The 21892-nt window shown below is 60.4% G+C and overlaps 1 protein-coding gene across 6 annotated transcripts in view; it reads right to left on the minus strand.

The window, feature by feature from the left end:
• The window catches only part of LOC105480716 (ARVCF delta catenin family member), a 55412-nt gene that overhangs the window by 4859 nt on the left and 28661 nt on the right, over positions 1 to 21892 (minus strand). For 2 of the 6 annotated variants that reach the window (XM_071080017.1, XM_011739844.3), the window contains exons 3-11: positions 15708 to 15935; positions 7076 to 7234; positions 6356 to 6882; positions 4895 to 5394; positions 4060 to 4243; positions 3125 to 3242; positions 2584 to 2755; positions 1861 to 1878; positions 857 to 928 (exon numbers count right to left, since the gene is read on the minus strand). In XM_071080017.1, coding sequence (XP_070936118.1) covers positions 857 to 928; positions 1861 to 1878; positions 2584 to 2755; positions 3125 to 3242; positions 4060 to 4243; positions 4895 to 5394; positions 6356 to 6882; positions 7076 to 7234; positions 15708 to 15917 — 1960 coding nt within the window. In that variant the 5' untranslated portion in view covers positions 15918 to 15935. Of the gene's footprint in view, positions 1 to 856; positions 929 to 1860; positions 1879 to 2583; positions 2756 to 3124; positions 3243 to 4059; positions 4244 to 4894; positions 5395 to 6355; positions 6883 to 7075; positions 7235 to 12222; positions 12421 to 15707; positions 15936 to 21892 lie in introns of those variants that run through there. The other 4 variants (XM_071080016.1, XM_071080018.1, XM_011739847.3 and 1 more) reach the window with 3 other exon arrangements.

Raw genomic sequence — 21892 nt, forward strand, 5'->3', positions numbered from 1 at the left:
GGCAACCACTCCATGTTCCCCGGCAATTGAGACGCCATCCTGCTGCTCTGCCCAGTGCTCCAGAAATGGGGGGTCAAGACAGCCTTCCAAGCTTGCCTGTCCTCAAACAGGGGCTTCAGCCTGGCTTGGGATACTACCTCAATCTCCCCTGTACTCGCCCAGCGACATTTCATCACCCCCTCCTGTCCCCACGCCCCATGCTCCCTCTACTCCTGCCCTGCTGGGCTTTCTGCTCCCACATACTCCAAAAACATTCCCTGCTGGGATATCTGCACCAGCCCTGCTTTAACTGTAATGCTTCCCCATAGCCCTCCTGCAGCTGGGGACCTCCACTCTGGTGACATGCAGGCTCTTCCAACTGGTTAGGCCCCACCAGGGCAGACCTCTCTCTCAGGCCAGATCCCAGCACACAACCCAATAGGCACTGCCCTGCCCCTGCAGGTGTTCGTCTGGCCTAGCCTCTGAACCTGGATGTGAGAATGCCCGCCTGGCTCCCAGCCCCGAGGTGAACTCAGCTTTGTGGCTAACACAGGAGGCCCTACCTCCACTGGGGGCGTCCCTCCAAACCTTCCCACCTCTTACGCACCGTGAGGCTGAGCAAGCCCCTGGCCTCTCTGTGCCTGTCTCCTCCCCCAACCTTGCCTGACATGACCCATGGCACTGCCTCCCATTCTAAACCCTCAGCAGGTGTCCCAGTGCTGAATAATCCTCCAGGAAATCCTGCACCTATGGGCCTGTTTCCCCATCTGTTCCCTGAGGCCCTCCAGGCCTGCTTGATGGCCCAAAGCTCCACTACCAGGGCAATCCTGAGCCCAGACATCCCCCAGCGGAGCTGGCTTCGTCTCAGCCCACTCACCTTTAGCAGCCTCAGTTCGCTTGGGCAGGTCTAGCGTGTCAAAGTTCCGGTCCATCTCACCATCCTTCTTTCCTGGAAGGGAAAGGTGGTGTAGGAGGTGACGCAGACCCCATATGGGGCATGGGTGTGTCAGAAGGGTTGGGCACAGTTCTCTCCTACCCAGGCCCCAAAAGGCACCCCCATGTCCAGGCCTGGGCACCTATGAGAATGCAGCACCACTGTCAGAGTTTGGGCAGTTTAGGGGTAGGAGTTGGTGGCAACGGGGCCTGGGGACATCCCAGGACTCATCTCCCACCAGGTGCTGGAAGCTGTACCACAGACCCTCCCGGTGGCTTCCTTGCAACTGCCAGGTATGTAGACCGACGAAGCCAGGAGCCCTGGCTGGATGGCAGGTGGATACAAGCCGAGAAACTGAAGGCTGACCGGGACAAGACTCGCTTGGGTCACACAGTAAGGCAGAACTAGGGGGAAACTCCCCCAGTCTGGGGTCAGGACATTGTCCCAGGATCTACTAGCCAGGAGAAACCCCACAGCAGCCCACCTAACATTTGTGCAGCCCTGGTTTGCACACCTTTGTGACAGTGAGCCCACTGTCTCTCAGCCACACTCCCATCTCAGATGACACTTCTACCCCCTCACAAGGCAGCAGAGTGGAGCCAGATGACCTGAGGTCCCTGCCCTGCTCACCCTCACGGGACCCTTGTATCCCTTTGAACCACATGCTGCCCCATTCTATCAGAGAAACAGACTGCTCCCTGGTGCCCCTAGAGACAAGTATCCCCGGGCCCTGCCCACTCTTGGCTCTGCCCGGCTCTGCCCAGGTAGGCAAGTCTGAGGTTATAAAATGAGCCCCTTGGCCTTCCCACCTGGCACTGTCATAAAGATGGCAGCCCGAGTGATGAAGCCAAGGGTGGGGCAGGGCCCTGGGGCTGGAATGTGCTTGCCTCTTCCCAGGTGCCCACTGCACATGCCAGGCCTGGAGAGCAGGATAAAAAGGGACTCACCTTGGTGGAACCACTCCTCTGGGCAGCCGGAGGAAGCAGAGGAGAGAGGAGAGGAGCCTGAGCAGGCAGCACTCATCACCCCCCCCCATGCCCTCCCAGAGGCCTCAGGTTCCCACTGCACAGCCTGGATCAAGCAGGCAGCATGTGGAACCTCATCCCATCACTTCTGGGTGCTGAGCACCCACCAGTGGGACGAGGAGGAGGCCTAGGGTCAGTGGGGCAGGGGCAGGTGGTGCACAGGTCGCCCACAGCTGCTGGGGAGGTCCCGGGAACCTACACCCCGCTAGTGCGGTAGAGAAGGTGTGCAGGGCATCTTGCCCAGGCAGATGGGTGACTGCCCCACAGGTTGGACGCAGTCTACAGCTATTCTGTAAACAGTCAGCAGGCAGCAATAGCCATGGCTCTTTCTCAACTCATGGGCGAGTGGAACTCTCCCCGGAATAGAGACTGGGTCTGGGCATCAGTGGGACCACCAGGCTTCCTTTGTGTACTCCCTGCAGGTCCCACAGTGTAGATGGGGAAGGTTGGACCTGGGCCCCCAACCCTGGGCCCCGTCAACCATGTGACCCAGGGCAGCCCAGCCTCCTTGGCTCCCAGCTTCCCTGCCTGCCTGTTGGGGGCTGTGCAGATGTCCTCTGGCCTCCATGATGGGCTGCTGTGGGTGTACAGAGAGCCTTCAGCTGGGACAGGAATTGAGATGGTACCCCAGTCCGCCCCACCCACCTTTGGCCTTCTTGCCACCAAAGCAGCTGGCATCATCCCGCCTCCGGCGCTGGGAGACTACAGCACTGCCCAGGGGCCCGGGCTCGGCCTCCTGGTACCTATCGGCCCCGGGCACCTCCTTGTGCACGTGGTAGGACAGGTTCCGCATGATGCACACGCAGTTCTCCACCGACTGCAGGGAGAGGTGAGTGGCTGGGGCAGGGCACCCTAGGCACAGGGCCAGCCCTCAGGAAAGACTGGCCACAGGTGGTGTGCATGAAGGCACCAGGAGCAAAGGGACAGGGAGGCCTCAGTCGGGGGGACAAAAGGGCGGTAACCACCAGGGAGGGTCCATGGGAGGAAGCCCCTGCCTCATGGAGCATCTTCTGCCTGCAGGACAGTGCCTACTTCAGTGCGGTCACTGTGAGGCAGGCCATGCCCAGAACGCCGCCCCAGACCCACAAACCCATTCCCCTGTGCTGTTCCCACAGTTCCAGCCTCCCGGGACCTGCATGATCGTCTCTCCAGCCCTTGGTATGAGGCTGTGACCGTCCCTGCCCACCTTGTTGTCCGTGTCCTTCCGGCCCACTGCCGACTGCAGGGCATGCAGGAGCGCGTCCACCAGCCCTTCACACTCCCGGAGTCGCCGCCGGGCCTCAGCACCATCAGAGCTCACATTCCTGTGTGGCCAAGAGCAGGTCAGGTGACCCCTGGCTACCACAAACTCCCCAGCCCCACTCTGGCCTCATGGGCTTGTCTTCATCTGCAAAACAGGCCCTTGCTGCTGCCCTCCTAGCACTATTGGGAAAGGACGCCACAGCCTGGAGCTCAGCGAAGTGGGAGAAGCGAACTGCCCCCGGCCTCAGGAGGGGAGCCCTGGCAGACAGCTGTCTTGGCTGGGGATAGCTAGGCAGGGGAAGACAGGGCTTTCCTGCCTCCCAGCTGACCTAGAAAGGGACAGGTAGACTCAGAGAGACCTGAACCTATGCATAGGCAATTCTGGGTCCCTTGCCACCCCAATGGCAGCTCTAGGCCCCACCTTACCCCAAGGTCAAGAGCCTGCAGGGCTGCGGGGGAACACCCTGATGGACAAGCAAGACTGTGGGGACCCAGGACTCTGTGGAGTCAGCAGGGCCTCCCAGGGGTAGGAGGGGAAGGGCAGAGGTCACAGGTGGCTGGGATGAGCCTCCCAGGCAGATGAACAGGGAGGTCCCAGCTCCCCTCTGGCTGTCAAGTGACGGGAAGGTAGGTGAGAGCTAAGCAGGGCTATGGTACCACACAGACCCCTCCAGAGGGTGCCCCTGGGAAGACTAGGGCACCACTTGGGGGTGAGTACAGCCCCATCAGGCCCCACTTCTCATCCACAGGACTTGTGCCACAGCTCTGAAGCTCCCAGGCTCTGGTGCTCCTAAGCTTGCTGCCATCTTCCACACTATCTGGGACCACAAGGACAGGGCCTGGTGTGCTTGAGGCTTTAGCACCAGGCCTGGTCCACACCTCAGGCAGCCCGACGTATTCTTGAAGACAGTTGTCCACTCAGCATCCCGTGGCTTGGAGTCCTCGTTGGGCTCACGCTCCCATCCTGAGTGGGGCACGATCACCTCATGGGTCAGTGTCTGCAGGCCATGGTCAATGATGACCATCTTCAGGGGCTCATATGACGACAGGTTCCACAGTGTGCCTGTGGGGTGCGATTGGCCAACCCGTGCTGACCATACGCACCGCCCGCCTACCTCCCCAGGTGGCCACGCCCAGGACCTGTCCCACTCTCCTCATGTCCCAGCTCACACAGAACAGTAGGAAGTAACAAAAGCCGTGAGTGGTTCTGAGGGACACCAGTACTGGTTTCCAGCTAGGAAGGAACCCCAAAGGGGAGGAGGTGCAGAGAAGGGTGTGGCAGTACTGTCCCGTCCCACCCATTCCCTGCCACACGGCAGGTGGCACTAACACTCCTGAGGCCACAGGGCCTCACAGAGACACGGTCAGGTGACCCTACCTGTCCCTCAGGTCCCACAAGGCACAAGCCCCACCACTGCACTGTTGGGGTGGGAACCAAGGAGGCAGGTCCCAGGGGAGTTTCTGTGGGGGCAGGAGGTGAGGGGACATGCCTGAGGGGCCCACTGTCAGCCTCCCGCCTATGGTAGAGACTGGGGAGCCTGTCACAGCATCTGGGCCTGATGACTGGCTCCTGGGGCAAGCGTCTCAGCGGCTGCACTCCTGCCCACCGGGCACTCTCCCAGGCGGTCGCAGGCCGCGTGGCCTCGTTCCTCCCGTGCTGAGCCTCGCACTCTTCTCTTCCCAGGGGATGTGGGCATGGCCAGGTCCCACTCACCAGTGACAAGCTCGCGGACCTCGTTGTCCCGGGCGGCCCGCAGCAGGCGCACCAGGGCAGGCACACCACCACAGTCCCGGATGGCGGCCTTGTTGTCAGTGTCACGGCCATAGGAGAGGTTGCGCAGTGCCCCACAGGCCCGGCGCCGCACCTCAGCCCGCGGGTGGTCCAGCAGCGCCACAAGCAGTGGCAGCCCCCGCAGCTGCCGTACACGCCGCTTGACACCCTCGTTCTCAAAGCACAGATGTTGCAGGTAGGCGGCCGCATTGGCCTTCACGGGGTCCACGGGGTGCCGCAGCATGGCCAGCACCTCAGGCAGCTCAGGGTCCCGCCAGCGCGGCTCCTTGCGGGCGCTATCCACTGAGGGCGAGCGCCGCACCAGCCGGTCCAGGCTGCCCAGGCTGCCCCGTTCAGGCTGGGCCAGGGGCGCCGTCACCGCTGGGAACGCAGGCCGTTCATCCGTCAGCTCGCCGCCATCATCTGCCGCGTCCTCGTAGGCCCTGCACAGGCAAGTGGGGCACGTGGACATCGTCACAGCAGCCGCCAGCCCCGCCTCTGAGCTGCCCCATGACACCTTCTTCAGGACTGCAAACTCACCCAGCAGGGCTGGGCTGAGAGCACCTGCATCTCCGCCCAAAGCATGGTGGGGACACAGAGAGTCATGCACCAGCCCAGTGAAAACCAATTCACAGCCAAATGCCAAACCCCAGCCAGAGGCTATCAGGACCCAGGCAACCCTCCCAGGACAGCAAGCTCACTCACTGCTGTCACCAGGCAGTGTTCCCCGATCCCAAGCAAAACATGTTTCTGTGCGATATGTGCTAGGGCTGCTGGAGAGACCCACCTCCCTTCCACGAAACCACCCCATCTTCCATGAGGCCCATCTCTGGCTGTGTCAGGATGGAGAGGGGGTAGATGGCTCTCTCCACATGAAGCCATCCCAGTAGGACCACCCGAGGGGTGTTCAGGCCACCAGGCCCTTGGGGCACAAGATCTCCTTAACTCTCAGTAGCCCTGTGGGTTGCTGTCATCAAACCCACTGCCCTGAGGCTAGGAGTGGTCAGGTGACTTGGCCAGGGTCACACAACAGAATCCAGACCCGGGCTGTGGTCACGTCCCCACTCCAGAGATGCAGAAACTGAGGGCAATGGGGACAGAATCATGGGCTGTGACAAGGGCCAGGGCTCTGGGTTCTGGTTACCCAGAGTGTGGATGAGCAAGGCCGGTGGTCGGCACTCTTCCCAGCTTTTCCTAGGCCCTGGGCCTGCAGGATGGTGCCCAGCCGAACTCCTACCACCCCAGGGTCCACCTTTCTTCTCTCCCTGACAAGAGCCAAGGCCAATTCAAACTAACGTACATGACTAACTCAACTGCAGCCACTTGACAAGTGGGGCACTCTGTAGTTGGGTGGAGGGTGGACTTCCCAGAGGAGGTAGCCACAGGGAACGGGGTGCAGCTCACCTGGTGTGAAGGCCCCGCCCACACTCAGGCCTCCTCCTCGTGGCCGTGCCATAGTCAGGCTCCAGCTCAGGGCCACCCTCGTCATCAGCGGCCAGGCTGCGCGTGTCATCCTCCAAGCCATACGGCTCGGCCTGGAAGCGCTCGGGCAGGGAGCGGCCACCTGGTGGCCCAGGCTCAGGACCCACTGAGAAGGCCTCCCGGTGGCCAGGCAGTGTGAAGCAGCCATCACCAGGGCCTGGGCCAAGGGGGCCAGCACGTGGGGGCCGCACACCCAGCCCTCGGGACAGGCTGCCATAGCTGGAACTGTCCCGGAGCTCGGGGCCTTCGGGAAAGCCAGCCCCGCTGCTGAGGTAGGCTCGAGAGAGTGTGGCCGCCGGGCCACCACCACGCAGCAGGAAATGCCGGTCCAGGGCACCATCGGCAAAAGGGCCTAGTGGGGGGCCGCCATCCAGCAGGGGGAGTCCGTCTGGGCCCAGAGGCACCTGGCGTACTGTCCGAGTGGTCACCGTCTTGACAGTCTTGGTGACCTGGTAGATGAATAGGCAGGTAGGTGCGGTAGCCCGAGAGGCCTAGAAACTGCTTTGTTGGGGCCTGGCTGGCCTTAATTTCCCACTCCAGCAATGAGGCCCCCGGTGGCAAGCTTCCATGTCCACTCTGCAGGTGAGACAGCTGCAGCAGCCTGGCCCTGCTCACCTACCCACTGCCTGGGCCTGTCCATACCTTGGTCTCGGTGCGCCGGGTCGTGCCATCTTCAGATGTGACAATAGACACGTGGGAAGTGGGTGTGCCGGGGTCCTCCTCCACCGTCACGGTCTCCTCCAGCACATCAGGCGCCTCCGGCATCGTGGCCAGTGAGGCCTGGCTGCCTGGGCTCTGCTCCTGGGGCAAGGAGGGGCACTGGTGGGCAGGCCTGCTGCTCAATCATCCCTGGAGTGCAGGTCCCCACGCACAGCAGCTCTGCCTCAGCTCGTGCTGGCCAGCACACCAGGGTGCCTTCCTCCTGGTCCTAAACCCACCCACCCCAGGGCCTGCCTCGGCCCAAGCTAGTAAGGACAGCAATAAGTTCTTGCCCTCTGAACATCAAGGTGCTAACCCTGCCCTGGCACCCCATCCTGGGGTGACCCTGGGGCTGGACCCCCATCCCACGCCTCCTCAGGCTGAGTTGGCAGATAAGGCCACAGACCCTGGGGGTGAAGTCTAGAGGGCCCTCCCCAAGCTGCATGGCCTGGCTGCCACAGGCTCCTCCAGGCCCCACGAGGTGCCAGTGAGACCTGCGGGATGCATTCCTGATGTCACCCGCCACCCCTAGCTGGGACATCATGGTGTCCTGGGGCCTCCTCCCTCACCTACCCCAGAAACCTTGAGTATAGAAGCCTTGTGGGGGCTGTTTCAGCACTGCCTACTGACTACTGTGGCCACACTAAGGTTCCCGCCACCAACGCCAGCCAGACGCCCTCAAGGGACAGAAATATGCAGTTCCTAGAACACTCTATGCACCTGTAGCACCAATATATCCTTACTCTTTCCAGCCCAGACATTCTTTAGTGTTGTGTAGGCACAGCCTGGCCCTACCTCAGGCCAGTGGCTGGCGCCCCCAGTGACTGAGACTCTGGGCATCGTATCAGAGATCAGACACAGTGGATTTGAGCCTATGGGTGCCCTTGCCACCATTCTGCATGGGGTGATGACACTGGAATTCTAGGCAAGACAGCTCTGGACTGAGACTTTTCTATCCACATGCCTACTGACTAGACTTGCCAGTGGGAAAACTGAGGCTCAAAGAGGATAGGCTGGCCCACATCAGAGCCAGGCCCAACCCCTGCTGCGCTGAGTGGCTTGAGGACCTGAGACCCACAGCCTGCTCTGGGCCTCTGACTGCACAGGTGCCTGGCCCCAGGGCCACATGGCACCAACATCCGGGGATTGGCATCTAGCCAGGACGGGCAGGAGCTGAAACCCAAGCCCTGGTGGGTGGGTGAGGGGGAGCACATTCCCAGGCAGCCAGGGCAGGGTCAGCAGGAGGACAGGCCCCGCTCTGTGGCCCAGGCCCCTGGTCCCTGCACAATGGGTCCCTTGCCTGGGCCCCCTGGGGCCTGCACAGACACCAAGCTCTCTGCCAGGCTCCAGAGGGAGACTCTGCCCATTCTTGGGCCTGGGAGGTGAGCCTGGCTAGATACTCAGCGCTGCCCTCAGGACCTGCCTACCAAGGCCTGTGGGCTAGGAAGCCTCCCCAGGTCAGGGTCCTATCCTGGTGGAATACTTGACCCCCAAATGCACGCAGTGCAGGGGTCCAGGAAGGGGCCCGCACCAACATGTTAGGACAGGTGTATCCCTCAGGCTCACTGACAGAGGAAAGAGGTGGCCACAGAAGGTACCTCCCCCTCTCCCAGGGGCAGGGTCTTAGAGGATGACAGGTAACTTTATAGATGGGAAAACTGAGGCCTGGCAGGGGGAGAGGATTTACCTAGAACTTCACAGTGCAAGTGGCATTTCAAGCATCCCCAGAGAAGGCAATCTGGCAAGGAAGCCTTTGGGCCTCATCTCACCCTCAGTCTTGAAATGTACGTGGAATGCCTGGCTAGGAAAAGGGGACCTGTTCCCTGAGAAAAAAAAAATAGACTGAGGCCTAGAGTGGGGACAACTGGTATGCCGCCACGCAGGGTAGGCTGGGCTCTTCTCCAAAGGCACTGGGGAGCTGGGACTGCTCTGAAGCAGGAGAAGGCTTGTGTGGCCCATCACTGCTGGGGCTGGGCTACCCCATCTGTATCTGGCAAATGTGTGTCAGGCCCTGAGCTCTCTCTGCTGGGCCCTGGGGGAGCTCATCAGAGTTCAAGCAGGTGCCCAGGCACCGAGGGGCTGCAGTTCTGGCAACAGGGTGAGGAGGGTATGCAGCAAGACTGAGGGGATGTTACCCAGGACACTCTGCCAGTGGGATGTGGCCCCTCATAGATGCATATATTTACATCTATTAAAGACTCAGAGAAGAGCCCCCTCCTCCCTAGGTAGGCAGTGGGGGTAAGAGAGAGACGAAAAGGGGAGGACATCTCAGGACCCAGATGCCACTCTGTGGCCCAGCTTATCCCTCCCACCAAGGCTGTGGTGCAGGTCTGACAAGCAGAGCTGAGGTGGTCCAGGAGAGCCAGGTCCCCCCCAGCAAGACCTGGCAACCGTGCGGCATCACCCATCAGCCCCAGCCTAGCAGCTCGGCAGTAGGATCCCGAGGCCCCAAGAGTCCCTGCTGGCAAATGACCTCAGGGAGCTAAAAATGGGCGATGACTTCACCCGGGTGGCAGGAGCATGAGTCAGCCAGTGATCACAGGAAAGCCCGGCCCCCGCTACACATGCCCAGGCACACACACATGCATATACATGACCCCTCAGACAGGGACACAGGCACGTACATGTACCTGTGCGAATACCCAGCCTGGCACAGGCCGAGCACATCAACCTGTGTGCTCTAACAGCACCCCAAGGGCACGGCGCCCACTGTTCCCTGAGGCACACTCGTGAGCACACATCCTCCCGTCCTCCATCGTGTGTCAAGACCCTTATCCAGGCAGGGCCTCACAGACTCTCAACACACAGGGACAGGGGCCACCAACTCTGCCAATCACCTGCCCAACATCCACTCTGGGAGTCTCAGAGCTGGCTGGCAGAGGGAGAAACTGAGGTGTAGAGTAGTGAGAGGCCCTAACCATCTGGTGGCTCAGGTCTCTGCAACATCTTTAGGGTGGGGCTGTGGAATGGTGGGCTGACTCTCAACAGAGGAGTTGGCTGCAGTCCCTGGATCCCTGTCTGGCCCCAGTGTCCATGTCTGACGTGCGCCTGCCCAGACTGGCCCACTCTCAGGGACCTGCAGCCCCACACAGCCTCTGCCTCAGACCCGACTCTGGGCTGTTCCCCTCTGCACTCTAGACATGGGGTCTACCCTGAACACCCTACCTCCAGTCCAACCCCATATGCTGCATTCTGTCAGTCGTCTCTCATCACCCCCTCCCCAGCCGGGGCTCCATCCTTGCTCCTCTTGCATCCTGCCCAGGCTCCCAGCACTCATCCCTCCCTTGGCTCTTCAATCTCTGGTGCACCAGGTCCGGGGCCCCCAGGACTGGCCTGGAAACAGGCTGCTGCCCAGGCCTGAGATTTCCCAGGAGCTCCCTTGGGCTTGTGGGAAGGGCCAGAGTGGCCAGGGAGGTAGACCACCTACCCCTGCTCACAAGAGGGTCCCAGGAACACAGGGCTGAGCCCAGCATAGGGGCTCTGGGCCCCATCACGCACCTGGGGCTCAGCTTCTTCACAAGGAGGTGGGAATGACAGAGGGGACTGCGGTCATGGGACATGCCGGGTAGCACCAGTCCCACCTTTGTGGCAAAATGCAAGGAACACAGGGAACAGAAAAGCAAGACTGGACCAACACAGAGAGGGACTGCTGGTGGACAGGTGGCTGGGCCCTGGTCCCATAGCATTTATCTACCCGAACCGCTGGACTTCACAGATGTACAACCACAGTCTGTGTCCTGAAGAACAGACTGCAGGAGCAGGCTCCTCCCCTGTCCACGGCCTGGCTAGCACACACAGGGAATGAGTTAAAGTGAGATTGCACACCTGGATCTCACACCTGCAGGCCAGGCTCCCAGAGGGCAGGAGGTGGCTGCCATCAGATGGATGAATGAATGAATCTCCTCCATCCCCAGCATGGCCCTCCCAGGTAGAGTCCAGGACAAGCCAGGCTGGCATATTCCACCAGGCAGCAAGCCCTTGGCCACCACAAAATGCCCTTTCCCTTGGTGCCACAGCTTCTGACCAGTCTCCAGGACCTGGAGCTCACTCCTCCACACAGCAGTGCACCTGCCAGGGCGTGGCCCCAGGCAGAGAAGACAAAAAGCCAAGCTGGGGGAGCAAGCTTGGGGTGGGAGAGCAGGGCTGACTGTCATCCACCTCAGCCTCCCCAAGCTCAGCTCAGGGCCATCAGACATACTGTGACCATGGATTTCCCAAAAACCATTCCCTCCATCTCTGAGGGCCAGACTCTGGGGGCCACACCAGGGCCGTATGACAGGCAGGGGCCTGGCTACCCAGGTGGGCAGTTGTGTGGGAGACCTGCCTCCCACCACAGAGGGTCTTGGCTGGTCTCTCCTCTGCTCAGTCAGTTTCCCTGCCTATTACTGAATCCAGCACTGCTCAAAGCAGAGAGCAGACTGCCTATGCCTCCGCCCCCCCGCCCCGCCTCAATGCTGAGAGGGGGAGGACCCCGTTTTCCTTAGAGATCCCCTCCAGCATCCATTAGTGGGCAGGGCCTGTCTCTACCCCTCCCATCACGTGCGCCTCAGAGGCAGAAAAGACTTCCATTAAAGCTCCGGAAGCTCCTTTGCAGGTCCCGGGAGTCAGAGCCGGCGCAGGGGGTGTGGAGGGAAGAGGAGGAAGCCTCTCAGGGAGCAGAAGGCCTACCCGGGCTTCCCTCTTCAGACTCCAGCCTCCTTCCTGCACAGACAGAAGCTGCTCAGGAAGGCCCTGGCTCTCCACCCGTGTCCCCAGGCACCTGTCCTGGGCGCTGGCCAGGAAGCGCCCATCCGGTCCCGGCCAGTTCCAAGAGGAGGGTCAAACTGCCAGGGGTCCCGGCCCCCAAGGACCCGGGGATGGGCTCCACAGTCCCCACGGCCCCTCCTGCACACCCGGGGGCACCGCGCTCACACTGCCACCCGCCTGGCCCTGGCCCTAGGCTGACGCAGCCCAGCCAGGGGCGCAAGACAATAGCCGCCTCGGGCCAGCGGCTCCGCGGAACAAAAGCTGGTCGTCCCGGGCAGGCCGGCGCCCCGCCCTCCGCCTCCGACCCCTGGGCCAGGGTCCCCCAAAGCCAACTTCCCTCCAACCTGTCTGAGTTCGGCCGGCATCGGGCCGGGGCTCGGGGGCTCTGGCCAGCGGCGTGGGTGGCTGTGGCTGGACCAGGCTCGGCTCCGGCGCCTCGGCCGCTCGGGCTCAGGCTCGGCGGACTCGCTCCCCGCGGGGGCGGATCTGGCGGCGGTCACGGCGAGCAGCCAATCGGGCGGGGCCGCGCCCAGGTGGGGCGTGGCGGGGGCCGGGGCGGGCGTGGCGGGTGGGCGGGGTGAGGTCCCACCCCCCAGAGACAGGGGGTGGGGCCTGCAGCCCCGGGGTCGTACCCTGTCCACCCACCACCCCCACTCACTGCTGGCTTGGGCGTCTGCTCCCTCCCCTCCCCGCGGCAGGGGTGTCATTTTCCCGCCGAAAGACTTTGGCCAAGTCCTTCCCAGGCCTCGGTTTATGACCACACTTCACTCCGCCTGCTGAGGGGAAAATAGTTCCGGCAGGGCAGGTGCCCGTGCTGCGATGGACAGAGCGCAAGGCCTCCCTCACTGGCACAAACCTGGCTGCGACTCAGTTTCACCTGCCGTGAAATGGGGGCCGGTAAGACAGCAGTCACGGTCTGCGAGATCCCTCCAGTCTCCCAGATCCGCCCCTCACCCTCCTGCCTAGCCGCCACTCCGAATGGACCTGCAAGGAACTGTCCCCACAGAGTTCACTGGGGACCTGGAAAAGGGCCCAGCAGGGGACCCCCACTTTGTATCTTGGGCTCTCCCCATCGAGGCACAGAAGCCCGGAGTGCACCCCCACCGCTCCCCCAGGCCAGCCTCAATGTGGGCCACACCCTAGGGAGTCTGGTTCTGCTGCGGTGAAAAACGGGATGGGAAGGGCTGGGCTGGAGCCACCTTCTTATGTCAAACCCCACAAAGGCCAAGCCAATGGCTCCAGCATCACGAACAGGGAAACAGGTTCCGAAATGAAATGAGCTGGGACCAACCCAGAGAGGCTCAGTGGGTCTGGAAAGAGAAAGGGCTCGGGCCCAGGCCTCCCACTGGCTTCTCCACGGACCCCTCAGAAAACAGCCTCTGCAGGGACCACTCTCTGCTGCCCTGAATGCCATATACAGAGGCCACTCGGCTAGCATGCTCAAGTTTCTAGGTGCCCACCGTGTGCCCCTCTGAGTCTCAGTTCCCCCACCTGCAGAGGGGTGAGCTACCCTAGTATTGGCCAAACTCCTGTATCTTGCATCTAGGGCAGACCTGCCTGGAACCCCTGGAGCAGAGCGCAGAGGACCAAACACTGCGCCAGAAACGCACCCGCATCTTATCTTTAAGCTGGCTCCATCTTCTCAACTGCACCAGTTGCTAGTGCCCCAGCCACCTACCCACCTCAGACGAGCCCAAGGCAAGTTCCCTGATGGCACCCCTCCCCACCAGGTGGGCGTCAGTCCTGCTTCAGCTGGCTGTCTAGAGGAGGGGCCCCTTCCTGCTGGAAGATGAAGGGCAGGTAGCCAGGATCCTGGAGCAGCCCCGTGAGTGCAGGAGCACTCCCCCTGACCTGGTTCCCCAGCCTCAGCCCCCAGCTACCTGCCTTGCCTGCCATTGCCCGGCTTCCCAAAGCCCAGGCTCTGACCCTGTGGCTCAGCAGGTAGATTGCTAGGCACTTCCTACTGAGACCAATCTGGGAAGCCTGGCCAGCCCAATGTGGCCCTGCCTCCCCTAGTATCCTCATCAGCCCAGCCAGTTGAGCTGCAGCCCTGGCAACACATGCTCTCTTCAATCCCAGCCTGAGAAAATCAAGGGCAGGGGTGGAGTGGGGCCGGGGTGGGGAGTTCAGGGGCAGGGGTAGTAGGTGGAGGGGCAGTAGCCCGCGGTCTTGAAGTCTTTTGCTTGAGGAGGTCAGGGTAGCTCCAGGCTGTGGGAACATCTTCCCACCAGGGCATCAACCCTCTGGGGTGCCTCGGGTCCTCCCACACTGCCTGTCTGAGGACTGTTCCGGTCTGGGAGGGTTGGACTGAGCACACTGGCGCCTGAGAGGCGGCCTTGGGGTCACTGGCTTCTACTGTCCCCATGTGGCCCAGCTGGGCCCAGCATTCTGCTTCCCCCGCTCAAGTTTGAGGGTACAGGCCTCACATTTTGGAGTATCTCAAGTCTGAGGCTGTGAGGGTGGTCCTAGCACTGAGACCCACCAGAGGCCTCTGAGCACCAGGGGTCATGAAAAAGGGCCCCCCCCCAGTGAGTCTCAGACCCTCTGGGGACATTAATTTGGCACTGACCATGCACTGGTGCTGGGCTGGGCCTTTTATGAGGATCTTGTGAGCAGACGTAGAAAGTGTGACTTGCCTGCTGGCCAACAGGACACCAAGACTCAGGGAGTAGTCCCTCGGCCTGACACAGGCTGCTGGTTCTGAGCTCCACATGCCCCAGTCAGGTGAGGAGAGCCCATGGGGCCGCCTCAGCAGAGACCAGCATTTGCTCCCTTTCTCTCTAGACAAGAAGGGCCAGGCTGCCCCAAGCTCCTGGCATGTGTGTGCCAGGCACAGGTTCCTAGAGTCAGAGCCCAGCAGGACCAAAGAAGGGCGGGTGGGGGTGCAGGTGCTGGGAGTGTGCTGGGGGAAGTCTGGTTGCTGGGTTTAGAGGGGCAGGGAGCTGAGCCAGGGAGACAAGACTCTGCTGGGTGAGCCCTCTTAGGGTCACTCTGTGAAGAACCCAGAGGCCACAGCAGGAGGCAACCCCCCGGCCTCTAAGCTGGGTGGTAAGGAGGGCCCCCCTTATCAGCGGCTGCTGGGACAGCTCCACCCTGACTCCTCAACTGCACTAGGCCTCAGTCAGTAACAGGAACCATGATAATCACACCACATCCCAGGTCTCCCTGCATGTACTTGTTCCAGCCTCCCAACCCCAAGCCAGGGGCCCCTGCTATTTCATCTACAGGTTAGAGCACTGGGGTGCTGGGAGTGGGGTGTCCCAGTGGTCTAACTATTCACTGCATACCCCAACTTTAGAGTTCTTAGGGCCTGGCCATGGAACACAGAGGGCTCTATATCTCCTGAGGCTGAGTAGGGGCCTGAGCCCATTCTGAGGATAATGGCCAGCAGAGAAAATGAGGCTCCCAGGTCAGCCTCTAAGCTGCAGGCAGAGCTCTGGGCCTTGCTCCAGCCTCCTGCTGGGGCTGACCCACCAGAGCATGCAATGAACACCGTAGCAGGGTTAGGCATGGGGCAGGCAAACCCCTAAAGTGTCTCTAGGTAGACCAAAGAGCTGCCCAGAACAGACCCCATCCAGCTGCCTGGGCCCTGAGGGCTCAGGGGAGGGTGCTGTTCTGAGTGTTGGGCTGTGTCCTGCCCACTCTTCACATGGTACCTAGCATACCCAAGTGGGTCCAGCCCAACCTGGGATCCCATTTTCCTTTCCTCCCCAGGAGCCCCATCAAATCTTGCAATAAGCAACTGCATGCTGGCTTGTGGTCCACCAGGACCCACTGATTGTTTTCCCACTTGGCAATTTTCACCCTTCCCAAGTCACTAGGCTGTTACCTGGAGGACCAGCTGTTGCCAGGCCATTGGCAGGGGCTGCCCACCGCCCATGCCACCACTGACCATGCCAGGCTGCTGGGCACGCTCCAACTGCAGGGCAACATGGCGCCGCTCCTGCTCCAGTGCCCGTGTCAGCCTCTCGAAGCGGGCCTCCTGCTCCTTCACCGAGGCCAGGATGCTGGCGGCCGAGTGCACATTGCAGTCCTCCATGACCAGGGCGCCCGCCAGCTGCAGGCAAAGCAGAGCAAGCTCAGTGGGGTGGGGCACCAGCCTGGCAAGGCCATCATGGGCCCCTGCCCGCCCCACTCACAGACCATACAACTCACTCCCAGACCAGAGCATCCAGCCCTCTAGAGGGAAGCACATTGATTAAATTCTAAATTAAAAGTCATTAATCCGAGGCTGTCTGGAAGCAGCGGGCTCACTCCCCATGGGTCACGGGACTCTGACCTGGCTCCTCCACTTCCTGCTAAGGCCTAGCAGAAACATGGGCCGTGGGCGGCTTGGAACCCGCTGGGAAGGGCAGGAAGAGCTGGTATGATGAGAGCTTCCTACCTCCCAGGCCCTCTGCTGCCCATAGCACATGCCAGCTCACCCTCCATTTCACAGGGCCACCCCACTCCCATCTCACAGAGGCAGATGCCAGGGCCCAGAAAGGGTGGGGGACCATTTGTAGCCACACAGCAGGTGTGGCATGGCCAGTGTGGCCAGCAAGCAGGGAGTGAGAAGCTGCTCCACTGATGGGTGCCCAAGACCCTGAGGCAGGCACAGGTGACCATAGCCTGAGAGCTCCCGGCAACATTGGTCTGCAGACCAGCAGTCCAGCCTCCACTCACATCCACATTGGCCAGGAACAAGGGTGGTGCCTGCTACATGTGACAGAGTGAAAACTGAGGACAAGCCTGGTTGAGGTTCTGGCTGGGGGTGCATGAAGTTAGAGATCCTAAGCCGGGAAGTGGCTGGTGTGTGTGATGCCTTATCCAGAAAAGGGCAGGGGCCAGGCATCGGAGGCCAGGCACAGGATGGGATTGGGTGTGCCGGGCCCAGCCCAGTGTTGCCCTTCAGGGCCCCAGGGGAGCAGGCAGGGGCCGTGAGGGCTTGGCAACTACAGTGACAAACCAGCACTTTCCCTCCCGGCTTGCTCCCTGGCTGCCCAGGATGTTTGTTTTTCATGGGTAAAAAGAAGCAGGACAAGTATATGGAGCTCAGATCCAGGCTCACCGTAGTGGGCAGGGCATAGCCACGAGGCCACACTGCCCGGAGCACAGTGAGCATGGCCCAGTGCCCAGGCCTGCTCAGGCATCCTCCTGGCCCGTCCCGCCAGCCTGCTGAGGCTGACTGCTGGATCCCTTGCCCTTGCACCAATATAGGGCCCTCCATGGGGAGGACACACATGGCAGGTGACATCCCCAGAGGATCAGCACTGCTGCTCACTGGTCTGGATGGAGCCAGCCGCAAGGACAGAGCCCCCAAGAGAAAAAGCAGCGCTGAGCTCAGTTGCACCAGTGCTGGCTGGGCCAGCAACACGGTGCGAGGACATGGGTGCACCTCATAGGTGAAGAGACACTGTGGAGCCCAGCACCACCAACAGCTGGGAAAACAGGCCCAGCAAGGGCGAGAGACCAGTGCAGGCCCCAAAAGCTGCTCTCCATTTCCGCAGCACCTGTCCCACAAATGAACTGTCAACACGAACTTTCGGGAAAGCCAGCGTGAGTGGAGGAGCTGTTTTAAGCCAGCCACAGAATGGAAGAATGCAGGGAGAGCTGGGGGCCGCCACCCGAGACTAAGGTGCAGACTGGATGCTCTAGCAAAGGGAAAAACAGCACTGCACACGCAGAGCATGGTCACACGGCTCTTCTCTACACACCTGATGCTGTCTACCCACAGGTCCCAGACCCACCAACACAGGGGAGCCTTGTGCATGAATGCACCCAATCCAGTTCTGGGCCTGAGGTGGGAATGGTAGGGTATTCCTCCTGGGAGGGCCAGGGCAGATGGCAGGGGCCATGTCACTGGAGCCCCCAGCCCAGTCCTGGCTGTAGCACAAGCCCGTCTCAGCCGAACCTCGGAATCAAGGGGCAGAAGGGAATGGGATGCAGCCCTGGATGGCAACAATCGGGACCACAGGGTAGTCATTGGCTTCGTGGACCTGGGCTGGCTTACTTCCCTCCCTGTGCCGAGACGTGGACCCTCACCTACACCACACACCCCATCCCCCATGTAGCAGGACCAGGCTTGGGTCGCAGACCCTGAGGACAGCTTCCCTGACCTAAGCCTCTCCAGCACACCCTGGCTCTGGGGTCTACAGATGCCCACCCTAAAAGGGCCCAGTGGCTCTGGCTGAGGGCTCAACTCCAAGGCCACAGTGGGAAGGTGACCAAACCCCACACTGACCTTCTCATTGCCCAACTTGGCTCAATTGGTGCAAAATGACCATGTGTCTCCCTGGAGACATCCAGAAACACTGGCCAGTGTTTGGGGGGAGAGTCCGGCAGCCATGCTCAGGACAGCAGAGACCTCGGTGCTGGGCCTGTGCCATCTGTCCCAGCTACAAGGTATGCCCTGCATTTGCTCTGGGGGGAAGTACCCTGGGCCCGCAGGTCATGGCCTTGGCACCTCAGGTGTCTCAAGAGCAACCCGAGGCACACTCCAGGCAGAGCACGGAAGGCCCAGGTCCACTCCTCTGACATGGTAGCCTCTGGCCTATGACAGGAGCCCATGTGGATACAAGGGATCCCGGCCCAGAACCATAGAGGGCTGCTTTTCAGATGATAACTCAAAATGCTGCTTTTATATTCAAGTAATATATCACGTCAAGGAAAGCAAAATGTGCATGGATTCTTAAGATCGATGGGGCCTGAGTGGATGCTGGGCAGAGTGGGCACCAGATTTACTTTTGCTAGAGCCCGGGAGAGCCTTGGGGGCAGGCTGGGAAGGGGGACGCTGCACGGACCCTGGCTGTCCTCTCCAGCCAATGCCACCTTGGCCTCCCCTAACCTGGGAAGAGCCCAGCATTGCCTTGTCGGGTGGACCCCTCACGACCCCCCACCCAAAACACAGCAGCCAGCTTCATGCCCAACTCTGAGGAGGCCACTTCTTGCCAAACATGTTGGCCCCAGGAGTTTACTTAGCAGCAACGCAGGAATGACACTGCATAGTCCACCAGTGACCAGACTTCAGGACCATGTGGACAACACCATGTTCCAGCCAGAAAACATCAGGAACTGAAGAGGGGTTGGAAAGGTTGGGACTAAATTGAAACTCTGAAAAATAAATTGCAAAACAAAAGTGACGACCCAGCCCCAGCAACAATGGACATTGGCCTGGACCAAAGGGGGGGTCGAGAGCCTCCAGGTACTCTCACAGGACGAACTGCTGGGCAAGCAGGTGGCCCAAGGAGAGAAGCATGGCAGGAGAAGAGGGTGCCCCAGGCACACAGCCCATGGGAGACTAGAGGGAGGGAAAGCAAAGGAGAGATGGGGGAGGATGGACAGACAGATGGATACAGGGATGGATGGGGGATGGATGAATGAATGGAGGGTGGCTGGGGCAGTGGTGGAAGATGGACAGAGGGATGGACAGATGGATGGATGGGTGGGGGGATGGTGGGGGATGGACAGAGATGAATGGATGAATGGGGATGGACAGATGAATGAATGAATGGGTTGGGGGGATGGTGAAGGATGAACATATAGATGAATGAATGGATGGGTGGGTGGGGGGATGGTGGGAGATGGACATATAGATGGATGGATGGATGGATTGGGTGATGGTGGAGGATGAACATATAGTAGGTAGGAGGATGGTAGGGGATGGACAGAGAGATAAACAGATGGATAGATGGGGGGATGGTGGGGGATGGACCGGCGGATGGACAGATGGGGGAATGAGGGGTAAGAGGACAGATGGGTGAATGGATAGGCGAGTGGGTGAAGCAATAGAAGGGTGGACAGCTAGTTGGATGATTGGATGGGTTTATAGATGAAATGAATGGATGGATGAGTAGTAGATTTGTAGGTGGGTGGCTGGAGGGATGGGAGAAGAGGCCAGATAGAAGGGGGTGTAACTGAGTGAGTGAACAAATGTGTGGACAGGAGGCTAGTAGGTGGTTATATAAGAAAATGAGGGGAGATGGGAGGATGGGTGAATGGTGGCTAGTTGGATGGGAAGGTGACTGGATGGATATGGGTGGTGTTGGAGGGATAAAACGATGATGGAAGAATGTGTAGGAGGGTGGGCAGATGGGATGCTGAAGGTTGGGTGGATGGAGGAGTGGATGACAGAGAAAATAGAGTGGGATGCATGAATGGAAGGGTGGGTGGGCTGTGTGGGGGCTGGTGGGCAGGAAGGAAGTGCTGGAACCTCATTAAGTGGAGAATGTCCTGGCCCCCAAACCCTCTGGGGCAAACCACAGTCAACACATACTGTCAGGAACATGAAGGCATGGTGAGGAACCTGAGGGTAGAAGCTAAATCCTTTCCCTGAAACCAAAGCTGACATTTGACGTCTTCTTGCCAACCCAGACATTCCTCCTCGGGAGTGCAGCCAGAGCCTTGTCCGGAAAATGAAATTATGGGGCCCGAGTCCAATGTGGGTTGAGGAATTAGAGGAATTTCCGAAGGGTCAGGCCAGTGAGGGGTGGCAGGCGGGGCCTAGCTCCCATCCTGACCCCTTGCCAGCTGTCTACCAGGACACAGCCAGGGCTGCGCTGGCCCCCGTGAGGGGAGAGAGGGGATGGATGACCATCGAGCTTCCTTCCACACCCCCTCCCCCCTCCACCCATCCCTACGAGGAGGAAATGACACCAGAAGTGCCCTGGCAGGACTTGGACCCAGCCCCAGCACCCACCGTCTGCCTGGGAGGACATCCTGGGAGCTGCCAGCACAGAGACTTGCTCCCCACCCTAGCTGGCCAGGCCTTGTGGGGGCCCCATGTTTACCCTGTTGCCCCTACTGTGGTCAGATGGTGCCCAAAGCCTTGCGGGGAGCTTCTGGCCAAGCCCACTGGCCAGGCACTGCACCCGAGCTGGGACAGGGCCAGAGCCGAGGGCCTGGGGTGTGGGGTTCACAGGGCAGAGTCCACGCCCATCTGTGCCAAGGCCAGGACCACAGTCCCTTGCAGACTGTGTTGGGCCTGGGGTGCCTGGGCTGGGGATGACAGTTCTCAGCCTCTAAGCAGCAGAAGGAACCCCTAAGGAAAGATGGACAAGCGTGACTTTGTGAGAATGAAACTTTCTGTATAAAAACAAAAAACAAAAAACAAAACGGGTCACACAGTGTGGTCATGATTTTTAAAGAACTGACACCATTTAGAGCCACACATGCAGTGAGTGTTTTGATGAAATGACGGGTGCCAGCGCTACTCGCAGACCATGACTCCAGCATGGTGAGGCTGGTGTGGGGTGTGCGGGACCCACCACACTAGGCTCTCCAAGAAGCAGACACAAAGAAAACGAAAAGCCAATCGGCATGTTGGGATCAAGTGTTTGTTTTTTTTTTTTTTTTTGAGACGGAGTCTCGCTGTGTCACCCAGGCTGGAGTGCAGTGGCGCGATCTCGGCTCACTGCAAGCTCCGCCTCCCGGGTTTACGCCATTCTCCTGCCTCAGCCTCCGAGTAGCTGGGACTACAGGCGCCCACCACCACGCCCGGCTAGTTTTTTGTATTTTTAGTAGAGACGGGGTTTCACCACGTTAGCCAGGATGGTCTCGATCTCCTGACTTCGTGATCCACCCGCCTCGGCCTCCCAAAGTACTGGGATTACAGGCTTGAGCCACCGCGCCCGGCCGGGATCAAGTGTTTGTAACATACAACAACAAAGTGGCATCCTCAACCCATTAGGGGCTCTCATAGGCTGCTCCAGAGCCCCACAGTCCTGCCCCTGCAGGTGTACCACTCCTCGAAGCACGGGCCGCTGGCATCATCAGAACCTCAGTAGGAAATGGACAAACCAGATACCCTCCCCACCGGGCAGGCCAGTGCAAGCAGAGGCCAGGGACTAATCTCCCCAGGAGCCAGGGCGGTGCCTACTGTCAGAGAGCCATAATCAGATTCAGCCTGGAAATTTGATTTCCCCAGTAGAGGCGGCGAGCCAGGCTGGATGAGACGCCATCAGGGCGTTGGGTAGAGGGACAGAGATAGTTCCCCAGGCTGTCCACATGCTCACTCAGTGGCACCCGCTGATCATG

Source organism: Macaca nemestrina, chromosome 15 (assembly GCF_043159975.1).
Source record: "Macaca nemestrina isolate mMacNem1 chromosome 15, mMacNem.hap1, whole genome shotgun sequence".
Taxonomy (NCBI): domain Eukaryota; kingdom Metazoa; phylum Chordata; class Mammalia; order Primates; family Cercopithecidae; genus Macaca; species Macaca nemestrina.